Source organism: Corapipo altera, unplaced genomic scaffold (assembly GCF_003945725.1).
Source record: "Corapipo altera isolate COAL_440 unplaced genomic scaffold, ASM394572v1 51, whole genome shotgun sequence".
Taxonomy (NCBI): domain Eukaryota; kingdom Metazoa; phylum Chordata; class Aves; order Passeriformes; family Pipridae; genus Corapipo; species Corapipo altera.
The window spans coordinates 1,596,033-1,621,819 of record NW_020884892.1 but is presented as its reverse complement, the minus strand read 5'-3'; the positions used below and the strand labels follow the sequence as shown (position 1 = coordinate 1,621,819).

At 40.1% G+C, this 25,787-nt stretch overlaps 1 protein-coding gene across 1 annotated transcript in view; it reads right to left on the bottom strand.

The window, feature by feature from the left end:
- Positions 1–25,787, bottom strand: part of COL22A1 (collagen type XXII alpha 1 chain) — a 221,166-nt gene that overhangs the window by 55,355 nt on the left and 140,024 nt on the right. Inside the window, exons 21-30 of the mRNA XM_027645748.1 lie at positions 25,341–25,370; positions 24,395–24,448; positions 23,444–23,497; positions 16,915–16,968; positions 7,558–7,611; positions 7,145–7,198; positions 6,100–6,153; positions 4,634–4,687; positions 4,193–4,228; positions 1,097–1,159 (exon numbers count right to left, since the gene is read on the bottom strand). Of these exons, the coding sequence (XP_027501549.1) occupies positions 1,097–1,159; positions 4,193–4,228; positions 4,634–4,687; positions 6,100–6,153; positions 7,145–7,198; positions 7,558–7,611; positions 16,915–16,968; positions 23,444–23,497; positions 24,395–24,448; positions 25,341–25,370 (507 nt within the window). The remainder of the gene's footprint in view (positions 1–1,096; positions 1,160–4,192; positions 4,229–4,633; positions 4,688–6,099; positions 6,154–7,144; positions 7,199–7,557; positions 7,612–16,914; positions 16,969–23,443; positions 23,498–24,394; positions 24,449–25,340; positions 25,371–25,787) is intronic.

Sequence of the window (25,787 nt, the reverse complement as noted above, 5' to 3'; positions counted from 1 at the left end):
TTGTAGAAGATCCTACTGCCTAATGTAGTTTCTACTAAATCAATTTTAAAAAAAAAAAAAAAAAAAAATTTTTTTCCAGTTGGACAAGAAAGGAAGCAGAATAGGAGTTAAGACCCAAAATACTATTTTATTTATTCACATTACTATTTTGCCCATGTAACCTGGCCTTCTGAACGTCAGCTGCTTAACAAGGATGATGTGATACTCCTCAAAGTGCATACGCAAAGAACATTTATCCTGCATTCAAATTGGAGCTATCTGACTTACATTTCTATAGTATTGTATGTAGAATGAATCATAGAATGGTTTGGCTTGGAAGGGACCTCAAAGATCATATAGTTTCAATTCCCACCATGGGCCAGAACACCTTCCACTAGACCAGGTTGCTCTGAACACCTTCCAATCTGGCCTTGAACACTTCCAAAGGAATACATTCTATATCCTATGCTCTACAATGCATATAATGGAGCAAACTAAATGAAAAGACCCCAGCTGATTTTTGATCCTTCTTGATCACGTTCAAGCGTGTGGTCAGCTCTCAGGAGTGCAGACCTCATTTACATGGCTAAATTTACTGTCAGACCCCTGATACAAATATTTCCTGGTATGTAGATGACTCCAGAGGTCTGGAACTAGCCAGGGGAATCAGTAGACACCAAGATGTCGGTGGAAGTTAGACCATCAGAAAATAATCAAGCCATCTGCAGCTTTCTCCAAGGCTCAGTGACAAAGGGAATTGTGATTTTTTGTTGTTATCAAAAATTGTTACTGTTCTTAAGTAGGGCAGATATTTCTGGAAGGGAGTCCTAAAGAACACTGGACCTCTTCTACTGCCTAACAGTCAGCATGGCATCAGGTATGACCTTCTACATTTAGGATAAACACTGTTCATTAGCACCTCTGCTGCAAGTAGGAACAGTCACTAGGCAGGAAATATCTTTTTGGAAGGGGTGCTCGTTGACCTTGCTGGATGCCAGTTAGCTGCTTACCACAGCAATCTCACCAAGAGAGAATATCGTCTAGGGACACTCAAGATAAGTCATCCTGTTGCTTAACGGCCCAAAAAAAGATGAAGCTGTTCCTCAAAGTCACTCACCTGGTCTCCTTTTTCTCCTCTCAGTCCGGGTAAACCCTGATGACCTGGAAAACCTGCTTCGCCCTGGGAATAACAAAGAAGTTTATGAAATCTAGAATACTGTGGTACAGACCTTGCCCCTGTTTTCTCAAGGGATTGATTGTAGATGTAGTTTTCTGAGAGATAATGGGATTAGTCTGATTATCAAATAATTTCCTTTTTTTTTTTGAAAACCATTACATAAACCAGCAGTTAAGCCTTCTCCATTTTGCCTGTTAACTGATACCATGGAATTTGGGACATAATTTCTTCATGCTACTCTGTAGCAGGACCAAGGAAGCAAATAAAAGCAGCTAAAGAAATGAAATCTAACTTTTATTTTCATCTTTAATGATCTGGTGTAGTCTGGAAATGCAAAAACTGCACTGTATTAATCTGAACAGTACAGATGTCACCTGAAGAACAGATCTAGAATTTTCTGGATGCACTTTTGCACATTTGGATACTTTTCTATTTGAATCTTGCCTTTGATTTTCTGATGTAATACTTGCTGTTGGAGTAATTACAATCTCTGTGTCATGTGGTTTCTCCTAAATATATTCACTGTTCTCAAATTTAGCTCCAAGTTGACCCAGTTTGTCATCTGAAAACAACCATGTGGTTTCCTATTTATAATTATTCTGCTCTCCCTACATTTGTAGTGTGATACCACAAAGGATCTCAGTCATGACCAAGACCCAAATTCACTAAATCTTGTACAAAAACTGAACTAAGAAAAGATGATCCCTGCTTTAAAACAATTATCTCATGTATGGGTAGGCCCAAAAGATTATCATGATATAGGTGAAATAAGTCTGCAGACAAAATCAGGTGAGAAACAAGGTACTGTGGTGACTGAGGATGACCAGAAACATCAGGGTGACGTTGAAACAATTTTAAAGTAACATTTGGTGACAGAGGGAGTGGTGCTTTCTCAGAGTCACTGCAGATCACTCAGGGTCCCGGCTGATCATGGAATCACAGAATGGTTTTGATTGGAAGGGACAATCAAGACCATCCAGTTCCAACCCCTCTACCTTGGGCTGGGACACCTTCCACTAGACCAGGTTGCTTAAAACCTCATCCAATCTGGCCTTGAGCTCTTCCAGGGATGTGAATGATGCTGAGATACCAGAAATCAGGACAACAATCAGAGGGCCTAACATTAAAGAAGGAAAAAAAGGAGAATTTGGAGAGAAAATAAAAACATGTGGTGTAAATTTGGCCTCTGGAAAGGTCCTGAAGCAAAACATCAGTGAGTTTGTCTGAGTTCAGGGACAGATAATACAAAACAGCCAACATGGATTTTTTAGAAACTAACCATATCAAACCCATCCAGTTCCCTCCCTTGACAAGATAACCAAGTAGATAAGAAGGAAGAATTTGTATAATGTATCTTGACTTTAGTAAGACATTTGACACAGGCCAACACGATGTTCTCATTAGTAAACCACAGAAATGTAGTGTAGAAGGGTCTCTGGAGGATGATGTACAACTGATTGAAGAAACAACATTCACACACCTGCTATGAGCTGTTTCCTGTCAAAATTCAGAGGATATACAAAGTGAAGTCCTCTAAGGGTCTGCACTATTCAGTATCTAATTCATGACTGAGGTGACAGAAAAGAGAACATGTATGAAATGTGTGGAGAACACCATGCTGTTGAGAGAGGAGCAAGTGTTTTGGAAGGTGGTGTTAGAATTCAAAACAGCCTTGTGTGGAGAAACAATTCTGACCAAGGGGCAGTGCTTTGCTTGGGGTCTGACCCTTTGCTGCACTGGAACCAAGCCTGCCTGGAAACTGCAAGCCTGGTATGTCCCTGGGAGCCTGATGTGTTCCTGAGGAATGATTTGCCTATGCCCTGTTGATCTCCCCTTACTTGAGATGGTAGGTGAGGATACTTTTCTTTGAAATGAGTGTTTCTTATTAGGTAGATTATAAGGAACTTTTGAATAGAAGCAGAACAGTCCCCACTCACAGGGTGGTGTAATTGTTACCCACTTAATAAGTACCTTATCCCAATAAACCTCAATTTGTACCTCAGAATTGGAGCCTTATTCCTTCAATCATTGAATCATAGAATCATTAAGGTTGGAAAAGACCTTAAGATCAAGTCCAACCATCAACTCAGCACCACTATGTTCACCACTAAACTATATCCTAGGGTGCCATATCCACACATTTTTTTAATACTTCCAGGGTCAGTGACTCCACCAATTCCCTGGGCAGTCTGTTCCAGTGCTTGACAACACTTCCTGTGAAGAAATTTTTCCTAATATCCAACAGTAATCTCCCCTGAAGCAACTTGAGGCCACTTCTTCTTGCTCTGTCACTTGTTGCCTGGTAGAAGAGACTGACCCCCACCACTGCTTCTTCCCTTATTCCCTTCAAGTCCGGTTGGTGGTGTATGTTCTGCTTTATTGCATAAGACAACATGGGAGCAGAGGCCATGACCATCTTCCTGTTTGGTCTTTACAGCAGAAGATTAGACTGAAACTGATAGGAGTAAGAAGAATTTGGCTCTAAGACTTGCTGGTATATACCCTGCACCACATAAATTTTAGTATACAAGACTATTATACAGACTTCTCTTTCAACAGAACTTCATAATACAGTTGGAAAGTTGACATGCAGATGACAATGTCAACATCTATGGTTAGTTAACTAAGATAACTATGTAACAGTCAGCAAGCATTTACAACTTAGAAGTGGCAGCATCACCTCTTGCATCAAACATCATCTTCCAGAACCACCACTATGCATTAACATGAGGTGTGAAGGAAACTAAGCACTGAAGCCACTCTACCCTCCTATTCTTCCCTATCCACCAGGAATAAGATGATTTCATTTTTTCAAGGTATAATGAAAAGTTGGATTTTACACATCTTTGTTCTGAAATTTTTGTTTTACTCATTTCAACCATGAGTCTCATCCCCCCCATCTGTTGCATCTTCAACTGCAGATAAAAATGACATGCACAGATCTTGTCACTGGCAAATGGTTTTGTTATTGCATGTGATCACTTTATATTGCTCCGACAGGTAGGCTTTTCTCTGAGGACTAATTTTCCTGCTCACCTGCTCGCCAGGCTGGCCACGGCTCCCTGGTTCACCCTGGAAAAACAAAAGCAAAACTTTACCACCGGAAGGACCTGACCCTTTGGTATATTTTCTCATTAGTAAAATATATCCCCTACTATCCTGGCCCATGTTGGTCTACTAACATGTCATAAGGCACTGAAATTGCCTTTTTGATGGCTTGGGAATGCAGAACACAGAGAGCCAACACAAAGTCCAGGTCAGATCTCCCTCCGCACTTAGGCCTGAGGGAGCAGCATAAAATAGGGTTTGGTATTTCAGAACACCACGAACTCTGACAGGCAATGAGCCTCATCTGCTCATTCACTTATGTCTCCAACTAAAGGAGAGTGAGATTTCTCTGACTTCAGTATAAGACCTTCCAAAATCACACCTTGATTGACTCAGTGGCTACATCAGACTGCGAAATAAAATCCTTACCTTAGGGCCAACTTTTCCAGGAAAGCCTTCCTCACCCTTTTCCCCCTGTTCTCCCTGCAGGGAACACGAGAAGTCAATACTCCAACTCCTCTGATAGTATAGTGTGTTTGCAGACAACGATAAAGAATATTTTAACTCAACTCCTCAGTATCAGCCTGAGGGTATAAATTGAGCTGTGTGAGAATATGGTTCCTGGAATGTATTTCCTTTCCAGTAGAATCACATCTCCAGCACCTGGAGCACCCAGCACCCTACTGGAAAACTTCTGGAATGACACAAAGTGAACCACTGTTTTATTAAAGATGTCCATAATTAATTATTTGAAAAACAATACCTCCATTTGGTTTCTTCAAACTATATGTGCTTAGAAAGTTAGAAAGTGTTTTGAAAAAAAAACATATAATTTTGGGACTGGGACCTTGGTCACTGGATCCATTATGTAAACACTTTGAAACTTATCTTCTGATGTCAGTGGTATCAGCACGGAGAGCAGAGGCTGCAGTGGTTGAAATGTGCTGCATAGGTGGAAAGTGCAGTAAGTATTACAAAGGGCTGTGGATAAAATCCAAAGTTTATTTAACATCAGAAGTATGTTGTGAGCTCCAAATTCCTCATCTTTACTCATCAATAAATGGGAGCTGGGGACTCTGCTAGACCTGGGCTCAAGTATCGGAAGGAAGAATGCTGTTGCCAATGCAGTCCAAGGCAACAGATGGTTAAGAGCTGTTGCCCTTAATCCAATATCGCATCATCATCCCCAAAGCCTACTTTGGCTTTTTAGTCATAATATGGCACATTTCTTTGCCACTTATTTTCGTAGGGAGGGTAGGTCAACCAGAGTGTATCCTATCTCTAAATCTACTATCTCCAAATCTCCTATCTCCCTTCTCCCACTGCAGAGACAACAGAGTAGACAACTCATCACAATCTGTCATTTAGAGAAGCTTTCAAATGGGGCATAAGAAGTAGAACATAATAAAGAATCATCTTTCTACTACAAAGACCTAGAGATGGCTTAGGGGGATGGTATCTCTTCTTTCCAGCTGTTCAGGGAGGAAAGAAATTAACATTTTTGGAGCCTACTACATTTCTTTGTTCTTCTTCTTTGTGCCTTGAATATATGTCTTGACTTGCCAGAGTCACTGGATTTCCTGAATGACAGTAGAAGCTTCTCTGCTTCCAGTGCTGAGCTGTGTTTGCCAAATAGGATATAGTAGTTGAAGACTGGAAGAGGATCTCTCTTCCCTGCTGTATTTACAACCAGCTCCATCTTCATCATGACTCATGGCAGTGCAATCACACCGGCTGACTTGGCCCTGGAGCTTCACTGGTGGCTCAACAGTGTGGGATGGGTGGGGGGGTGTTTGACTTTGGAGATGTGCCCACCTTCCTGCCTACCCTTGGTAGCTCACACCAGTGATCTGCCCAGGTGAGCAGCTTAATCCCAGGTACATGGTGTCACTTGCCTTTTGGCCTGGAAGCCCAGGAAGCCCATTGAGTCCATCTTTGCCAGGCAACCCCTAAATAAGAGGAAATCATAACCTGTAAGTGCTGGGTCTTCAAATTATTATCATCAAACCCAGGATAATATTTGTCAGTTCATACCTCCCGTCACTCACCTAAGTTCAAGAAAAGAAGAATCACCTCATGGATTTTGTTTTACCTTTTTTTCTTACTGTGACTCAAAACACACAAAAATTCTCACACTGCACATATTTGGTTGGTCCTTTTTCCAGTACCCCAGTTTTAGTGAATGACCACTGGATGTCAGTGTTGTTACAGAGAAACACCAGTAAAGCACTTTTATGCACTGTGGATTGTTAAATAAAGTTTCACTTATCTCACATTTAAACTTGTTCTCTATAAATCTCTATAATTCATAACCATAAAGAATTTTTTACATCTATTTCTCCTTTTAAATATTGGTAATTTCTTATACAGTATATAGACTCCTAAAATTAAATTACACAACACGCAGTGACTGAATGGTTCAACAGGATAAGAAATAAAATTACTTCCTGCAATGTATTTAAAATAGTAAGAAAAAGCTTTTTTCCCTTTCTGAACATCAGTCTATCCCCAAACATTGCAGGCTGTAGGTGGCAGTTCTGCACTAAGTATTGAATAATTTACCTTTCTTGACTTAAGACCCAACAGAAATTTCTATGTTCTGCTAAATCTGAGGTTTTAATTGCAAGTTATTTGGCCTGATTCAGGAAATTCCAGGTTTGGAAAAACAATATTGTGTCAAATGCACAAAGACTTTTGAAAAGTATCATATAAAGAAAATATCATGGTCCCATTGTGTAGGAATAGTGGGGCTGTACCTGGTAAAATTCTTATTCACAAAAGGCACCAGAGACTAACGTCTGCATTAAAGGTGAAGCTGTTGGAGCCCATGTTAAAACCTTGTGTGCAGACAAGTTACAGAAAATGACGCAGACATGAGATTTAAACAATTTGAAGTAATGGAGAGCTTGGAGGTGAGCTAAACAGTTCCTCAACACTTACAGGTGGTCCCGGTGGCCCCGTTTTACCAGAAACTCCAATCTCTCCTGGTAGTCCCTGAAAAATGAAATCAGAAGAAAAAAAAAATCAGTAAATCCGTCCTTTGCAGGAGCCTCACTGGAGATGAGTGCTTTCAATCAAAGTGCAGTTTCCCCTTCCATGGCAGTCAGGTTTCTGCTGTGGGGAGTCCTTTAGACATAACCCTTATCCCCAGGGAGCACCGATGTGTCTCCAAGGCTCGGCACAGAGAAACTGTCCTCTAGGACCACCTGTGGCTTTGCAGTGAGAAAATATAAGAGAAAACACACATTGCCAGAGGCCCTAACTCTGTTCCCTCTGAAAACCATGACCTAAAATTATCCCCAGCTGTTTTTTCTTCTCCTTGATGTGAAACAAAAAACCCCAAGCTTTCTTACTGGTGCTCCAGGTGGTCCAGGGGGTCCAGCACTGCCTGGGGGCCCTGGAGGTCCCTGCAAGAGAGGAAGCAAAGCCAATTTATCAAACTCTCTAATAGTGACTGAAAGCCTCAGGTCCTTCCCTGTGTAGTTGGGGCCCTGTAGAAAATGGGCAAAAGCACTGAGCTTTATTTCATTAACTTCTACCCAAAAAATGCAAGATACCAAAATGAGCTCCAAGGGATCCATGATCACAAACAGAATAAGATCTTCTGCTTAAACCACTGTGCTACAAGGTGAGCTCCATCCTCCACTCCAGTACAAGAGACGGAGGAACTGAAGGCCATGAATGGTACCTACAACACAAAGCCTGACCAGCGGGATCCCTTGGAACATCCAATCTAATTTAACCTTCATTCATGTTACTTCAAAATGAATGATTTACCTCTGCAAAAACCTTGCTGAAAGTAACTAACGAATGGAACAGGCCTGTGGTTTGAGTTTGTTTCTTTTTAGGGGGTGGGGGTAAAAATATCAATCCAAGTGTCCAGAGAAACACTACAGGTGATTCAAGTGTTTTCAAACAAACGCACCACCATTTTGCTGCTCTACATCAACCTGGTTGGTAGTAAAAGGTCCTCAAGAACTCATGCTTCAATGGACACATTCAGTTGAAAATATCTTCACACTCTTACTCGTCTTCCTGCAACAGCTGTTTCTCTTAGGAAAAATACTCTTTCAGTAGCCATCTGATGTACAGAAGGATTTATTTTTGTATTGAGCAAATTGTTAAATTTGGCTTCCTAGCTGAGAAATTTGTTTCCAGACTTGACAGACCCTAATATGTCGCCTGAGATGCAGAGGTGTTTGTTACCACCAGCTTCCCCTGTAGACAAGACAGGATTTCTCCTGTGCTCAGAACAAAGCATGTGTTCATGTATTTTTTGGATCAAGACCTGAGCAAACAGCATGAGGATGGATGTGAGAAATGGATATATGACTGAGTTGAGATTTTACCCTGGCTAACTCACTCCATCTTTCCAACATGACAATTTCATTACTTTTCAGTTTTCAACATAGGGAAATTCTGGTGTGATTGTACTTAAAACCCAACAAACAACTCCCCTATCCTACCCAAACCTTCTGTAAGGATTTGAAATTGAGCAATTGATACAAGATAGAAAATGGCCAGACAGTATTTTCCCTGTCACCATTCAATATTAAGGTATTACAATCAATATTAGCATTTACATTTAAGGAGAAATGTAGCTGAAAAGAAGAAGAAAACAGTGTAAAAAAGGAGCTATTTGTGGCATGGTTTGGCAGAGATTGTGGCTATAAGTGATCTTTATAGAATACACTGGCAAAATTCAGCCAGAAGCTAAGGCGGCCTCTCACCGATAGATGGGGCAATGTGACCAAAAGAGTCCTGTAGATGCGCTTGGCTCCCATGATCTGCATTCATTGCAACTCAGAACAGGCACGGGGTTATCCTGTTAAAATTATTTGTAGAGTGCCTCAGATATGAACACAACTATAACATCCCCAGAAAGAAGTGCCTTTGGATGCTCTGATGCTGATGATATAATTCCTGGTGAATCCTGCTGGTGGGTCCTGCTCTTAAAGATTCTAGACACATCAGGAGACACTTGGTCAAGACCATCCATCACTTAAAAAAGACCTCACCATTCAAAATAAAACTGAAAAGTCCAAATTAGCCCAGTAGAAGATAGAAGACCACACTCAGACACAACTGTTTGTAGGCACAACTGGATGGATTGACCTCAGACACCAGGGACATGGAAATTCTACTTGACCCTACTCCACCTCTACATGGTCTTGCTGAGAGAGGCCCTACAGAAGGTATGGGCTCCAGGAAGGGGTTTCCATGAAGAGTGGGAGGAATAGAAGGCAGAAAAGATTTAGAAAAACAACAAACTGATTCAGCTTGGACTTTGTGTAAGTGCAGGAAAGAAATTGTGAAATTTACCTTTGCAGGTTTTCCTTGACAATTCCAGTGGTTCCTTCCTAACAATTTAATTTAGTTCTTGCTCTCTCTGCCAATAAGTGAACCATCTCCCATCATGAAATACATGTTCTCCATGGCCCTACAACAGGGCACTTCTACCAAGAGGTGAAAAACCCCAGGCAGGGCCCAGCCTCGACCCAAGAAACTTCAAGTATGATGTGAGTTACCTCACATAGTGACAGATTGAGAGGTGTCAATCTGACCTAAAAGCAAAATCTTACTCAAGCATCTGTCAGCAACCAGTATAAGCCCTAAAATGTTAGGCTCTACATTCTCCTCATCCCAACTATTTCTCAGTAACCCTTGGTATTCTCAGTATCCAAGACAATTTGTAATTATTCTCTTAGACTCTCCATATTCTAGACCACAATAACCTTATGCAACCATTAAGTCTTGAAATGGAAGTCCACCGATCTTTTTCCTAAATTGGTACTAATAATTCCATTCCATTGGTCTCCAAGAGATAATTACCCAGGATATCATTCCAAACTGGTTTACAGCTTCACCACATGTTGCACCGACAACTGGTACATTCACTAATGAGAAGCTCTTCTCTGAGATGGGCATAGAAAAAACAGTTCTGTGCAATGACCATCAGTATCCCTCGGAGATGCCCAGGGTGCTGACAGCCTGCTCCAGCTGACTGATGAGCAGTCCAACTGGGTGTCTTGCTTTCTGCAACCTGAGCCATAGCAAGTGATGGTACAAAGAGACATAAAATAGTACAAAGAGACATAAAATGGCAGAAATACATCATAAATGTCCTTTATAGAGCCCTCTCTTTTGCTACCGTGCAGAGCAATTCTGTCTCACTTCTATATAATATCTGTTATTGTAGCCCTTCTCCTGACTTCTGGGTATAATTCAGAGTAAGGAATATTCTTTTTAAGTATTAGAATGTACGAAACTGACAGCATTTTTTTGTGTTTAACAAACTTCAGCACCATAAAACTACAGCAGCAGGACTGTGTGCAATATGCGCCTCATAAATCTCACACCATCAGTATTCTTTGTTTCCATTTTTAAGTGAATCCAGATTAAAGTACCTGATTTATACTATCACCTTTTACATTTGATGAATTATACAGATGAAAGCCTTTGTCCCAAATCCAGACTCCAATGTTACCCCATTAAAACTCTGATCTAGAAGGAAATAATCACAGAGTGCATTTTTTCTGGATGGTAACTCTGATGTGTGCTTTGTATATGTTGAAATAAAAACTGGTACATGAAAACTTGATTCTAAAACAGGGCTACACAAATTCAGTTTGGAAAACAAATGCAAAACATGGATCTTTTATCAAAATGTTTAAACCAAAATATTTTAAAGCTGTTGCTTTGAAACAAAAAATGTTTCAAATGTTCATTACAATCTAAAATCCAAATAGTGTGTAGAAGTGTGTGTGTCATGGGTTGGGACATCTTCAAAAACAATGTAGGGGGTGGATTTCTTCAAGTTTGTGTTTCATCCAGCTCCATTCCTTAGATGATATAATGCGAGGACAGTGCTCAGGAAAGATATCTGACACTAATCATATTGGAGGAACAACCGCGCCTGTGCTCCAGGATCTACTGCTCTTCCAGTGCATACCTTGCTGAAAGACAGGCTGGGAAAGGCAGAACTATTAAGATTTAGGTTCTGCACTCCCTAAGGAATCTCTGAGAAGGAACAGAAACTTTGGTCTGTGACTTCATCAGTAGGCTTAAATCTCTTTTCTGTGAAAGAAGGGATGACTAAGTCTTATAGGGAGGTGAACAAATGCCATTCCATGATGAAAAGTGAAGTCTGATGGCTTTCCCAGATAGGTGTCTCTGGAGGCAAAGCCTGCACAGACATATTTTCTGTATATTGTTCCATGCTGATGACTGGATTCTCTTACACCACGAGAAAGGCTTAGATAAGCCCTTAGATGATATTAAAACAGACTGTGGTCTGAGCTTTTTAAGCAATGTACCAGTGTTAGAAGAAGAGACATGAGGAAGCATCCTGTCTGCTGCCACAGTTAGAGCAAAATGAGTAACTAAGGAGCTGACGGCCTTTTCCCCTCCACTGTCTGTGCTCATCTTCAAAATCAATTGCTCCCTGTGATTTCACCTCTCAGAAAGACCATACAGACCCTTCATGTTGTTTTTGTGCTGTCTTTCCTTTATTTCCCCTCCTTTCCCATAAGAAATGAGGCTGTTGCAGATAGTTGTGTGGGGCAGCCCAAGTGTCTCACTATTTCTCTTGCTACTCCAGCTCTCCATTTCTCCTCTGCTGCCACTGAGTGCATTCTGGGATCAGCTCCTCAAATATGCTTTTCATTTCTCATTCCAGGTACTCCAGTATCCACCAGCAGACCTACTGTAAATCAGAATTATAGAATCAGAGAAATGGTTAGGCTGGAAAAGACCACTGAGTCCAACCAGTAACCCAGCACTGCCAGGGCCAGCATTAAACCATGTCTCTAAGCACCACATCTACACGTCTTTAAAAAAGCCCCAGGGACAGATATTCTACTACTTCCCTGGGTAGCCTGTTCCAGTGCTTGACCATCCTTTCAGTGAAGAAATTTTTCCTAATATTCAATTTGAAATTAAAGTTACCACTGAATTCTTTTCAGTAATGCTGCATTAGAGCACCAAGTTGCTCTTTGTTGAATCTTGCCTTACAAATCAATGCAAAGGTAAGAGGATACAGAAAAAAGCTGTTACTGATGACACTGAAAACCAAAAACCTAAAGAGCCGAAGACCTGAGTATTTACTCACAATACGTGTCCTATAGTCACTGTCAGTGTCTTGATTCATAAGTGGATGTACTCTCTGGTCCTTGCAACAGATGGAGTACCAACAGGAATTGGAGTACCAACATTAAATTTAAAATAAAAGTTTTTCAACAAAAAATTCTCCAAACTGGTTTTGCAGCTCTATAAAAGTACTGATTACATAGCAGTCTGTCCAGGAGAGTCTTCTGCTTCCAGTGAAAGGCAGTATTTGTTTAATTTCATCACTTAGTGTAAGGTGTGGACATGATCTCTTTTGTCTATAGAGGAAGATTTATTTCACTATGTGTTTCCTTGAAGTTGGTTTACTGAGTCAGAGCAGCAAACAAGAAAAACAACAAAAAACTCCTCCTTTAATGTCTTTTGTTTCAACATTGTTACTAATCTGCACAGGTGAACAATTTTTTTTTTTTAAAGGTATAACTCTTATTAAGGATAGCTCTGAGCAATATCTTCCAATTTCAAGCAGCACTGGCAAAGTTCGAATTCAATCTGAGTTTGCAGCTGGGGCCCGTATCCTTTTCTTACATTTTGTAGTATTAACTGGCATTATAAAAAGGACATTAAGGACACCATGCATTTCAGAGGAGATCATTTATTTCCTGAATTACTTAAGAAAAGCTGGGCTTGAGCTCACACCCTACAGACAAGTCTATACTAATTAAATCACTGCCAGCCATGACCATAATAGGTACAGCTTGTACTGGTCTTCCTCTCAAGTCTTATTTATACCACCAGGTTATCTAGCATAAAACAAAACTCAATAACAGCCCAGAGTTATTGTGAGGGTGAGGAATGACATTTTTGTTTAAATCTCAGATAGTTTTGGCTTGTTTTGCTGTCTCACAGGGGGCCAGAATGTACCTGCTCAGTTCAGGGAATTGAGAGTGGCTCAGTGGACCACTTGTAGGTCCCTCTTTTAGGAGAGTTTCAGGCTCCACTGATGTTATTAGCTGGATCTTCATCAACAGGAGTAGACACCTGCACTGCCATCCTTAACCCAACAAGGGCTTGCATTTGAAGCTGAACTCCAACCCTGGGAATTCTGTGATACAGCTCAGAGTGCCTGAGCCCTTGGTTTGCACTGGAGAGTCATCTGCCGTCCCTGTTGAGCCTGCACACACAGCCCTCATGGCTCACTCAGTGTGGACTGCCTGCCTGCAGGTCTCCCTCCTCCTCAGGATACCCCTCATACCTAGAAAAGTATTTGCAAAAGTACCTCATCAACCACCTCCAGCCCTTCCCTGAGCACTTCTCATCACCAGATGATGAGAGAGACAAGGTGTGTTGAGATCTCAGGTGGCCATGCAGAAATGTACAGCCTGTTTTCCCCTGCCTGGTACTCATCCATCTATTTCAGCTGAGAGCTCTTTACAGAAATGCTCATTTTTCAGTCTGCATTTGAACAGCCTACTGCAATAGAAGTTTGGCCCATGATTAAGGTTCCTGGACACTAAAATAGTACAAATAAATAATAACAACAAAAACACTACATGAGTTCAGATGTCTGTGTCCTTGCTGCCAGGAAATTATTCACATCCAGAGGGGAAAAAATACTCAAGGTGTCTATTCCATGGCTTAATTATGTTGCAAAATGTACTATTTCTAAAGGTCTCTAGAAAACAAATGCATATTTTTGGGGGTGCTGACTAGACAATATGGAGCAAATTGGCAAAGGGACAAGTTCACCACTACAGCTGATTTGGAACAAAAATTAAATATATTAAAATATTTTTTGCTTAAAATTTAGTTTGAGTTGGTGTGTGCAAGGAGAGAGACAAAGTTACGGCTACTCTATTGTCGCAAAACAACCCCCAACATCAGGCTAGTTGAGAAGTTGCCTCCCAGCTGCTGCTTCAGGATTTGACACTTAAATTAGCTCTCAAATGGTCCTTGAGAGTTGGACTGACTCATCTCAGCTCCAGTTCATCACTGGATCATAGAATCATAGAATAACATGAGGTGGAAGGGACCCACAGGAGTAGCCCTCAGGTCAGTTCTCTTGCACAGCTCCCTGATCTTCTGGGGCTTCTCAGTTGGACTGAATATGACTGCAGCTATTGATAACTTCAGATCATCTTTTCTATGTCCTTCAGCAACAAGGTGCCTTCTGAAGCTCCTACACCCACTCCTTCCTTTTGCCCAGACAGATATCAGTGAAGGCAATCAGGTCAGAAAACGAAAGTATATTTACATTTAAAACAGCAGAGGAAAGAGGGACCATTTTCATGTCCTAAACTAATTTATGTACAGCCAACTCAAATAATTTGTCCCTCAATGCCATGGAGACAGCACAGGAACTGTTGACATAGGCTTCCATACATAACTTGAATAAATAGCCATGTAACCACAGTATAAGGAAAACCATTTTTCTTCCTGGGTATTTTTGGGGCATAGCCTAATTAAGAAAAAAAAAAGAAAAATGCTGATAGAATGCTGTAAAAATCTAATGCCACAAAAAGTGCCATTAAGCTGAAAAGTAGTTTTGTAACAAACTGAATGTAAGCATTTTCTCTACAGAAAAATATGGAAATCTGTAGTAATATGGCCACAACAGAGTGCCACTGCAGGAACATGAACAACATTTTTCCCTTTTTGCAGTTAGCTTGGAGGAAGAGCCAATTTAGGTATCCCTTGATGGGGTTAGCATTCTATGCAGTTTTAATTAACCTAAAATTTGCTAACTTTATTTAAGTTGTACGGAAAAGAAAATTACCCAATGCTGTGTCAGTAATTTTCTTAGATACTTTTATAAAATAGCTAACCCATGCATATATATATTTAATTGCAGGGAACCTGAACTGAGAAAGTGTGACATTACTTGGATGAATACTGTCAGGTATCTTAGAAATAATGCATGGAGAATAATCTTCCTCCGAAATGAAGGAAAATGCCTTTTCAATATGTTAGAAGGCTTGAGGGGACCTTTCAATGTTATCCAATGGGAAAAAAAAAAAGAGCAAAAAACCAGCCAACTAACCAAAGAAAACAAAACCAAACCAAACTAAAGCAGGGAATGGGACTCAATAATCCAAGAGTTCAAGATGCCTGACAGAGTTCATGAAGAATTTGGACAATGCTTTCAGGCACATGGTGTGATTCTTGGGGATGTCCTGTGCAGGGCTAAGAGTTGGACTCAATGATCCTTATGGGTTCCTTCCAATTCAGAATATTCTGTGATTCTAAAATCTTTTAAATCCATTAGAAATACCATCTTTATTCCTCTTGAAGGCTGCTGCTGAAATACTTGCAGACTGGATAACGTACCAAAGGAAAAAAATCCTAAAGTATGCAAACCAGTATCAAGTGGTGTTTTGCAGGGCAAGGTTCCCAGACAGACACAAGAGATTTCACCTGCACAAGGAGACAAGCCCTTGGATTGCCTCTCTGACATCCTCCACAGACATTTGAAAACAGCTCATTACAAAACGTCTGCCACACAAACCATTTTGAGATTGTTTCTCCTGGTTACAAGGGCATGGCTTGCCAGAGGAAATAAATGAACAATCAGTATCTGCTGTCCAGCGCTGTGCTGCTTGTTGCAATACATCACCAACAGCTGTAGCAGTGGAGGCTTGTCATTCTTGCCCAAAACTTTACCAATTATTGAAACAGAGTGCTAAAACCAAAGCCCAGTTTTTTAATTTGTCATTGAGAAGAGAATGAATAAAATCCTAAGTCTTATCCTTAGTGCTCAGCAAAATGTGAGGTTCTGACTTTCTTCTTGAGGACATTCCCACAGATATTTTTTCTTGTTGCAGGGGTGACCCTACAAAGTGACTTTGGTCAGCTGAATTTGTCTACAAACTTAGCAAGAAACAAAGCTAGAGGTAAGTGTCAGTGTTATTATAACACAAGGCAGATCTAAGGTGGAGCCAAATCCTCTCTGATAGTTCTTAACACACACAGTACTATTTTACCCTTATGATGTTATGATGTTGCACAGATGGTGTAATTTAAAGCACTAACTTGTCAAAAGCTTTAAAACAAAGGAACTGAGGGGTCATTAACTGAAGACTTCCCCTTCCTCACACAGAGAATAAACATTTGCTTTTAGGCCCCTGTCTTTAGCTTCCTCAACAAGCCAACACTTATTCCTCTATAACAAATAGAAACGTGAATGTCAAAAGCAACACCAGTCTTGTGCTCAAAGTGTGTTTTCTGAGTAGTAAATAAATTTAAACTGTTTCTTCCCTCAAGACAGGAGCTCTGTCTGCAATTGCCAATTCACACAGCCAACAATTAGCTGAGACACTGTCCTAAATATTACAAAATACAAATCAGTGCTTTCCTTCTGGAATGATGCTGCTCTAGGTAAAAGCAAGGGGGAAATCACATACAAAACATCTCCTTAGGTCCCTGTTCAAAGATGATGAAAAATTATGGAAGGTAAAAGTAACTACTGCCAGAGAGACATTCTCTCAATCACAACAGTATAAATTATTTGGGTCTTAAAGGAGAAACACTAGATTAAAATATGGTGCAGAGGAGAAGATCATACATCCTGTATTGTGGTTCCAAGTCACTTGTTTCAACAAAATCTGTTTTTCCACATATTATATGAAAATGAAGAAAGCATTGCTTACCTGAGGGCCGATCAGACCATCGATTCCTGGGAATCCTGGTTCTCCCTTTTTACCCTGCATGTTCAACAGAGGAGCAAATATAAAAAAACAGACCAAAGACTGCTATTGAATTTCCAAAGTCTTTCACCCCCAGACTGGCAAATCACCATAATGTGGGTACACAAATCACAAAAGCTAGAAATGAAGGCAACAGATACCACTTGGAAGTGAAACTCCAGTTGTGTTTGACAGTTCTCTATCTCCCAGATTGCGGCAATAGTCCTGAAGTTGAGGGTTGTTCTCATGCACATCATGACATGTCCTATTCTCTGCAATCCCACCTGGGTGCTCCCTACAGAGGATCAGGGAACAAGATGCAGCCAATGGAGGTGCCAAGTGTAGACACTCTGCTTGCTACAGTCAAGCCCTTCACCCATCCCCAACAAAGCCAAGTTTCACTTCTGTCCCTTACACTGCTTCATGCATTAAGAAAGAAAATAATTAAGAACTCCAGTGCGTGGATGAATATAAAAGATTCACGATCTCTAAGCTGGGAAACAGGAGTCCCTGAGGTATTTCTAGCTAGGGTTGGCATTAGCACCAAGGGAGGTAGAGCTCACTGACTCCACTGCATACAAAAAAGAACCCTCCAGAGGAACCAGAGACCTTTGCTGGTGCAAAGGAAGAATAAACCAGAACCTGGGGTATACCCTTGAGATGAGTTCAACCATACAGATGCAGCAGCATTTGTGTTCCCATGGGTTTGATCTCAAAGAGTTTAAAGGGAAAAAAATCCTACATGAGTAAAACAGGAAAGAAAGGATGGAGTAGCACTGAAGTTAAGGCAGAGGTTGAGTTTATTTCTCAACCAAACAGTGGACTTGTTGTGTTGCTTCAGGCAAGTCACATATCTTATAAAAGTTATCTATTTTTCCCTCGTATGTAATAGACACTAAATAATTAATGCTTCTGAGGTTGTTAGTAATGTTCTAGGAGGGTACAAGAGGAGTCAAGTAAATGTCTGAGAGACAGAGAAAAGGGACTCTCCCTCATTTCTACTTCTCATCCAGACTGATTTTCTTCTTGGAGGAAAATAGAGTTAAGCAAATTTCATGTCACTGATGATATAAATGGTCATACAGATGCTTTAAAGTCATATATATAATTTTTCCTTTATTTTTTCTTTACTGAAACGTGTCCAGAATCAACATCTATGAACAACTACTACCCCCAGAGTAGCTCAGCTGCTTAGAGCACAGTGTTAATAACATCAGTGTTGTGAGTTCAATCCCTGTATGGGCCATTCTCTTAAGAGCTGGACTCAGTGATCCTTAGGGGTCCCTTCAAACTCAGAATAATCTGTGAAATCCTATGAAACAGATTCCTACCAACTTAAATGAATGAAAAAGCTAAAATATCACAAGCAAAACTTGTTTTTGTCATATTTTCCTTGGTATTGACTGAGATTCATTAGCTGGTGTGTCAGAATCTGATCATCTAACTATTTTTATCATTAAAAAAAAAACAAAAAACTGAAAAAAATAAATCAGAAGTCACATACAGAAGAATATAAGAAGAATACTAAAGGAGTGATTATAGGGTCCTTGGGTATCAGAAGGATTTTGTAATCATTTCCAGAACTCTAATACCAATAAAAACTTGCATTATATACTCAAGTGCATGCATTATTCATGAATATTCCATCTATTTTTCCCAACATCCATAATTTCTTTTCTTGTCAAAGTCAAAAAGAGCCCATTTTTAACCCAGAGGACTCCCGCCACCTCATGATTCAATGTCAGTTTTCAAGTTAAAGATGCTCATTTTACCAACTGCCAAGGTGACCATGCAAAGGACACTGTTAAAAAACTCATTTAAATAAATAAATAAATAAATAAATAAATAAGCTTTTGAATAGAGCATACAGGATGTAGTGGGTGGAGCCAGACATGGGAGATGAGCATCCCTGCACGCCACCTTCAGCTTCCACTCGATGTGGGAGCTACAGGTCAGGGTGGTTGGTTCCACAGTTACAACACTGAGGCCAGCATACAACACAGTGTAACCAATTCCTTCATGTCCCACCAACACACTGTTCTGTTTCCATACTATTTCCTGGGCACGCTAATCTGTGGCAGCAATGAGAGATGCAAGAGGAGCCTTTTATCCTTTCCTTGGGTATAATGCTGAGAAACTTTGGTGCTTTTCAAACACTGAGAAATCCCTTAAAGAAACATACAATTATACTGCCAGAGAGACTGAGAGTGGTTTCCCATTGTGAAGGGGACATCCGGGCCACTCGGAGGTTGGTCAAAATCAAACTATAACAGATTTGCTCCATGTCATTATAGTCTTTCTATGAAGGACAGAAATACTTGCTGGGAGAAATTATACCTATAGGAGAAAAACTCAGTGAAATGTCACATTTCTTAATAACATGACAGAGAAACCCAGCAATTATGGTCTGTTACCTATAGGTAGAATCTGCTAAGTATGTAAGAATGTGTATCCTTCAACTACATGATATATGCTATTTGCCTTCATCAGCAATTTGAACAACAGCACAGTTAAAAATGTGTTTCATTGGAAATGGAGGTCTTTACCTCATTGACAATAATAGCTTCACTCTGGATTTAACCTACATCTTCAATCCCTTTTTCCTTCATCTTACTAATTCGCTTACATTTTGATTTCTGCACGGCTGAACTTTGTCAGGGCAGGTAATGTCATCTGAACATTTTAAGCACCCACAAATAAATATAAACACAACTACTAATCAGAAAGGTATCTACTATATAGAAGACACGAAACCAAGGAAAAGTGTTATCTCCACTCTGCTACAGGGGAAATTTTGAAAGGTATCATAGCCCAAGATTGTTTCCCACCTTTCTGTCCCAATAGCCAGAATGGCCATATATTTTCTTATCATGTTTTTCTCTGATGTTTGACCCCAGGAATAGAGGTGAATTTGGTACCAAGTACATAGGAAATGTCCTTAGTTGTGAACAAATAGGACTGTGAACAAAAACACCAACTGTTTTCTCTGCAACCTAGTGGGATGCTGGGATTATCCATTTCACCCCCATCTTTTTACATCTACATTACCAGAGAAGCCAGAAGACGTCCAGCAATGTTAATCAATGTTTGAGGTCCCTGAAGGATCAGCCTTTTGTAGTCTCTGTATGCATTAGACAACAACAGTAAATTTTGAAGTGAGAGTATCTCCATAGCTTGAGGACAAAAATACTGTCAGAGTTGGTCAGATTATGGGTGATTATTAGGGCTGTTGTGGCAAAGTAAAGGGTTATAAGGACTTCTGGACATCAAGAAAGACCACATTTTGGGACTGGCTCCTTCCAAATAGTTTACCTAATTTGCTGGGCGAACTTATTCCTCTCTCTCTCCTGGATTATTACACTTCTCCCCTTGGAGTTACCAATGAACTATCTCCTTCCCTTGGACCCTGCAAGTCTAAGGCAGTTCAAATCAAGTGAAGTTCATATACAGAGAAATAAGAGTTGAAAGTGTTGACCGCCAAATTCAAGTTGTGACTGGCCTGAACAGGAACATCATATGCAACAGCCCACTTAGAAGAGAGATGAGTCAAGAATGGAAACTCAAATACGTGTATTTCTGTCCCATCATCGAACATATGAAGAGCTCAGTAGCCCTTCAGAGGTCTGTTAACTTTATCTGTCCCATGTCAGCTAGCAGGGATAAACTTTTCCTGTGTTGACAAGTGCTCTTAACACTTCTTCTCTGGATGGAATGTGTACCCCGAACCCAGTAGTCCCCAGTTTTGAAAAATTGTGTAGGCTCTACTCTAAAACAAATATATGGCACTTACTGAGACTCAAAGCCTTGTAATCTACTTGTAAAGAGACAAGAAAAGCCTGTTAATCTTTTTTGTGGTGTTCTGACTTCAGGAATAAACATTCAGGGCATGTGGACACATGTACATGAAAACCTGCTGAAACGTGACAGTTGAATTAAAGATGCAGAGGCCCCTGCTTTGTAACTTGCTCCTGGAGCTGTGCTCGTTCTTCTTGTCTCCAAACTGACAGACCGTGACACCAAACTTTGCAATTAGCTCACAAAAGGGGTCTTGCAATATCATTGTTAGAGTTACTTCTAATTTTACACCCAACTCTCATTTTGTGCTTTGCGTGAATTATTTTGAGCATGAAGTAACTTGAAAAAAAGGGGAATAATTATTATTACTTATTACATGACTCGTACACAGTGGAGTCTTAAACATGAAGGACATTCATTAAAGTTACTGTTTTATAAAGATATTTTCCATTAATTTTCTTTTCATAAGGCTATTCTTACTATCCTATGGGACTCCTGTATTGTTTTGTTTTGTTTTGTAGTGTTTGTACTTTGAGCTTGGAAAAAATTTGACAATGCAAAAACTAAGAAGCAGCCCAGCACATCAAACTCAAAATGGCCTAGCTCCTACCTCGTGCCTGTGTGGGAATAACTGCTACAGGGTAAATGTTTTCCCTTAGTTTCCTTCTGAAATATCAATCACTTGAATGAAATTGTATCATTTAAAAGAGAGGCAAATTCTTGAAATCCAAGTCATTGAGTACACTTCAGAAGAACCTTGTGTTTAAGCTGGATTGCCCAAAGATCTGCATGCTTTCCAGGAGCATGTCATATATCTGCACCTTTTGTGTCCATCAAGAAGGGGAGTTGATTTATTTCCAGCAAATATTCCAGTAGAACAGGTGTCAAATACTTTAGAGAAGAATCAAAGTACTTCAATTCTCTTCAATTTCACAGAAGAAAGAGAAAGAAAGGAAGAGAGAAAAAAAAAACCAAACCCACAAAACCACTCTAAAATTAAACCAGTCTCTCAGAGTTTTACTTCTTTTTCAGTAGGTTTTAATAAAATCAGGACAGTACTGTCTGTCACTCATAGGTCTTACAGGACACATGAGAACAGCAAAGCATCTTTCTTCCCCCAGTGTGCTCTTGAGGATATTGTCAAAATGCAGACATCAAGTGCCAGGCACTTGGAAGAAGTTGACTAATAAAATTAACAGAGCCCATTTGCTTGGTTCAGTTTGGGAGTGTTACCTGCTCCCCAAAAAGTTCTATGTAGATCCACCAAACCCAGGACTTTGATTCATCTCATGTTTTAAGTCACTGAATAATGGCCTTTAATTGAAAAAATATATCCATTGACCTAAGATGCCTGGTGACTAATAAAGACCCTTAGGAGAAGTCTAACTAGCTAGACACAACAGAGTCTAGGGAAGAAATCAAAGACAGTATGGATCAAATGACATCTCTAATCAAATGATCATTAGCAGCAGCATTTTCTGTTCTGTTGAAGGTCCTGACAGATCACTGTCCTTTACCCAGCTAATATACTCCATTAATCTTATTCAAGAAACAACAGGCTTTAAAACCAGAACAATTCTGAATTTACCAACTCACGAGTAAAGCACTACACAGTTATTTGCTATAGTGATGTTTTCTAAGGACTGGAAAAGTAAAGGAAAGCAAGTAAATGGTCTTTTCCACTGAGGTGCTGACACAAGACTGCATGTAGCGTTTCCCAAGGAGAAGATTCCTAAAAGTCATGCTTACAGCTCCATTTAATAGCATGCAATTCAATGAAAAGTCTGTAGAAAACCACTTACCAAGGTGTTTATTCCTTCCCTGTACTGTCCTTTGCCCATCTCCTTCCCGTGCTCATAGGCAGTGCTCTCACACTCAGTCTGTTGACAGCACTGGTGCTGACTCAAGTGCAAAGCACTGAAGGCAACCCCCATGACCTCGTCTAAGGAATGAGCTATGATCAAGTCTCTGTGACTACTTAAAAAAGTGACCCCTCAAACAGCAGTGCTGAGACCCAAGTGACTGACTCCACAAAGGCTAAGCAGGTGTCTCACTTCCACTCTTATCTGTTGCAAGATGTTCTTCATATGAGCAAGCTGAAGCACGGAAAGACAGTTTCAGAGCATGAATGTATTAACATGAGGCCCACCATGAAATTTACATTTTAGCAGTACTCAAATATTTAAGACATAATTCTGTGTCAGAAAAAAATCCAGTATTTTTTCATACACAGGAAAACTAAACTCGTGATGGAGAATGGTTCACCAGTTGCCATTTTGTGGGACCTTCTCCTTAAGTACAGACCAAACGAAATAGAAAACTTTAAGTATTGCAGGTGTATTTACACTTATTTGACTTCCAGGATAACAAAAAGTTCTCTGAACTTTCAACCTGACGACATTACTAGTGACCCTACACACTCAGAGCAGTATCAAGAATCCTCCTGACAGTATGGGACAGATGTAAATCACATGGAAGCACACGGAAGGAAAGAAACCACACTGCATACAACCTGTGGACTCCAAGAGATACTGAAAGCTGCTGGGCCATAAAGAAGGAAGATAGGAAAGGATCTGGGCCTCCAGGATCCTTAAATAAGTAGAAAAGTATATGTGAAGTGGGTGAAAGCAGCAAACCTCATTGAACAAAAGTGTCCCAAACCTCTTGAGAATCAAAATAAATAAAAAAAGAAACTCACCCTTTGACCTGGTAAACCAGGGACTCCAGGTTTGCCTTCTAGACCAGGTTCTCCCTTTAAAAGTGAAAAGTTTTAGAAAGTTAACAGAATAAGAGAAACTAATGAACTGTATAACAATTTCCTAGCTGATTCTTGCTACCATTACTGTGTGGCTACTTAGGCAACTCTTACCTGATATTTGTGCTGTCCTTTGAGCAGAAGAGAATGAGAAAACAAGATAGAGAAAAGTGACAATGCCCTGATTAAATACAGAGCACAGAGCTATATTTAAATTACATAATTCAAACCAGATTTACCTAAGTAACACATCTTCACAATGTCATCAATTTTACAAAAGCCAATCAATAGTGAAACACAACAAACAATTCAAAAGAAAGGAAACAGTGTTTGCAAATGAAGCAGCAGTGACAATCTGAAATGAGATATCCTGCAGAGCTGAGTCATAAAATATAACTCAAATAAACTGCAATTTAAGTTGAAATTAAGAATACTGGTATGTGTTAATTGTTGCAAAAATTTTGTGGAAACATGAACACACATACCCAATTCTTAGTTTTCATCCACAGAATATATTAACCAAGACCTTGTGACATAGCACCAACGCCTTTGACAGCAACTGTTCCCTGACCTTCATGATGTGACAGCTCACAAGTTATCAGTGAGTGCCTCTCTGAGATGTGCTGATTGCCTATACAGCTCTACAGGACATTAGAAATAGAAAACCAGTGAGGTTCTGCATGACAACAGCCTTGAGGCAAATCTGCCCATGTCCTGGGTGCCACCCCCCTGTATTAAGAGTCGCCATCCACAGCAGGACACCCTCTCTCAGCAATGAAGAAAACTGGGGGCTGTGGGCACTGTTTAAATATCTTAGTGCCTGAATAACATATAAAGTTTTTGGAGTCTGAGTTTCAGCTTCTGGAATGGTAAACAGTGAGAGAAACAACTTACTGGAGGTCCAGGAAGTCCAGGTTGGCCTTGTGGTCCTCGTGGTCCAGGCTTTCCCTACAGAAATGTGGGGTTTTTTTAAAAAGAAAGTTAATATATCTTTATGAAAAAGGGCATGGGCATATGAGTCATGTTGTTTGTCTTTACAGGACCTATATCACCTCTTTCCCCATAGGTCCCAAAAAAACAGTGCAGAGACCAGCTGGTTTTCTCCTTAAACCTCTGACTACTTGAATTATCAGCACTCATTAGACTGTCCTCAGACTGATCCACCCACACTCAGCAGGCATTTATCCATAATTGGCTCTTTGCTTTTTAAAGGTAGTAACCCTACCAAAGACACTGGGATATCATGGGTATTCCGATAAAACACTGTGGGTTGGACGTTTGATGGTGGAGAAGAGCAATTCTTGTATGAACAGCTTCAAAAGGCCTTTCCCCCAGGCCAGCACAGCTCTGAACAGCTTTAAAGTATCAATTATATGACACAAATTATTATATTAAGTAGCAGGTAAATGCAAATTAGGCACCTACCAACACAAAATCAAGTTTAAATATAATTTTTTAATACATAGGGTTAACAGACTGAAGCAAGGGATATGCCCCCCAGTTTGAGTACCCAAGTTCAGAGACAAAAGAGGCATAAAACTCAAATACAGTTTAACTTTAATGTTAACTCTTCCCTGTTCTAAAATAATTGCATAGCTGACAGTACAATTCGTACTTCTTGTTCACGTTAGATTCGCTGCACCCGAAAAGAACATTGTCCTTTTTTTTCTTGTTTATTTTCTCCACTGTAAATAGGAAAACTTATTTCTTGATTTCCTGATAATGCTTCCATCCACCTTCCTTTTACAGTATTATTTTACAGAAAAACCTAACCAAACAGAAAACAGAATTACATTAAAATATCCTTGCAATGAAAGAATAGATATTGAATCTCTCTTACTTCCTCTCCTTTTAGGCCTTCAATATGTACCTGCAATAGAATCACAGAGTCATAAAGAATGAAAAAAGTAAAGACAAGGTGCAAAGGTATGATGGTCCCCCTCAGGGTATTTTTCTCCTCTCGGTATTCCTTCGAGTTGCTCAGTAACTCCTACAGTCCTTCAAATCCTGTTGAAGACTGGGGGATGTTTTCTATTTAAACAGCTCAGGCTGACACAAGTTACCTATTGACACAGTTACCTGTGAAATGATTTGTGTGGCTGTATAAACAGCAAGAACTTAATTCATTATCTCATCATACGAACAAGTCAGTCAATTCCCCAGTTCTTATTTTACTCAAAGTTACAAAGATCAGTTGAACGCAGAAGGCATCACATAACCAGCAGACTGGCTTGAGATATACCCTGCCTGTTTTGCACCCACATGCTGTAGCTTTAGGCTCATTTTC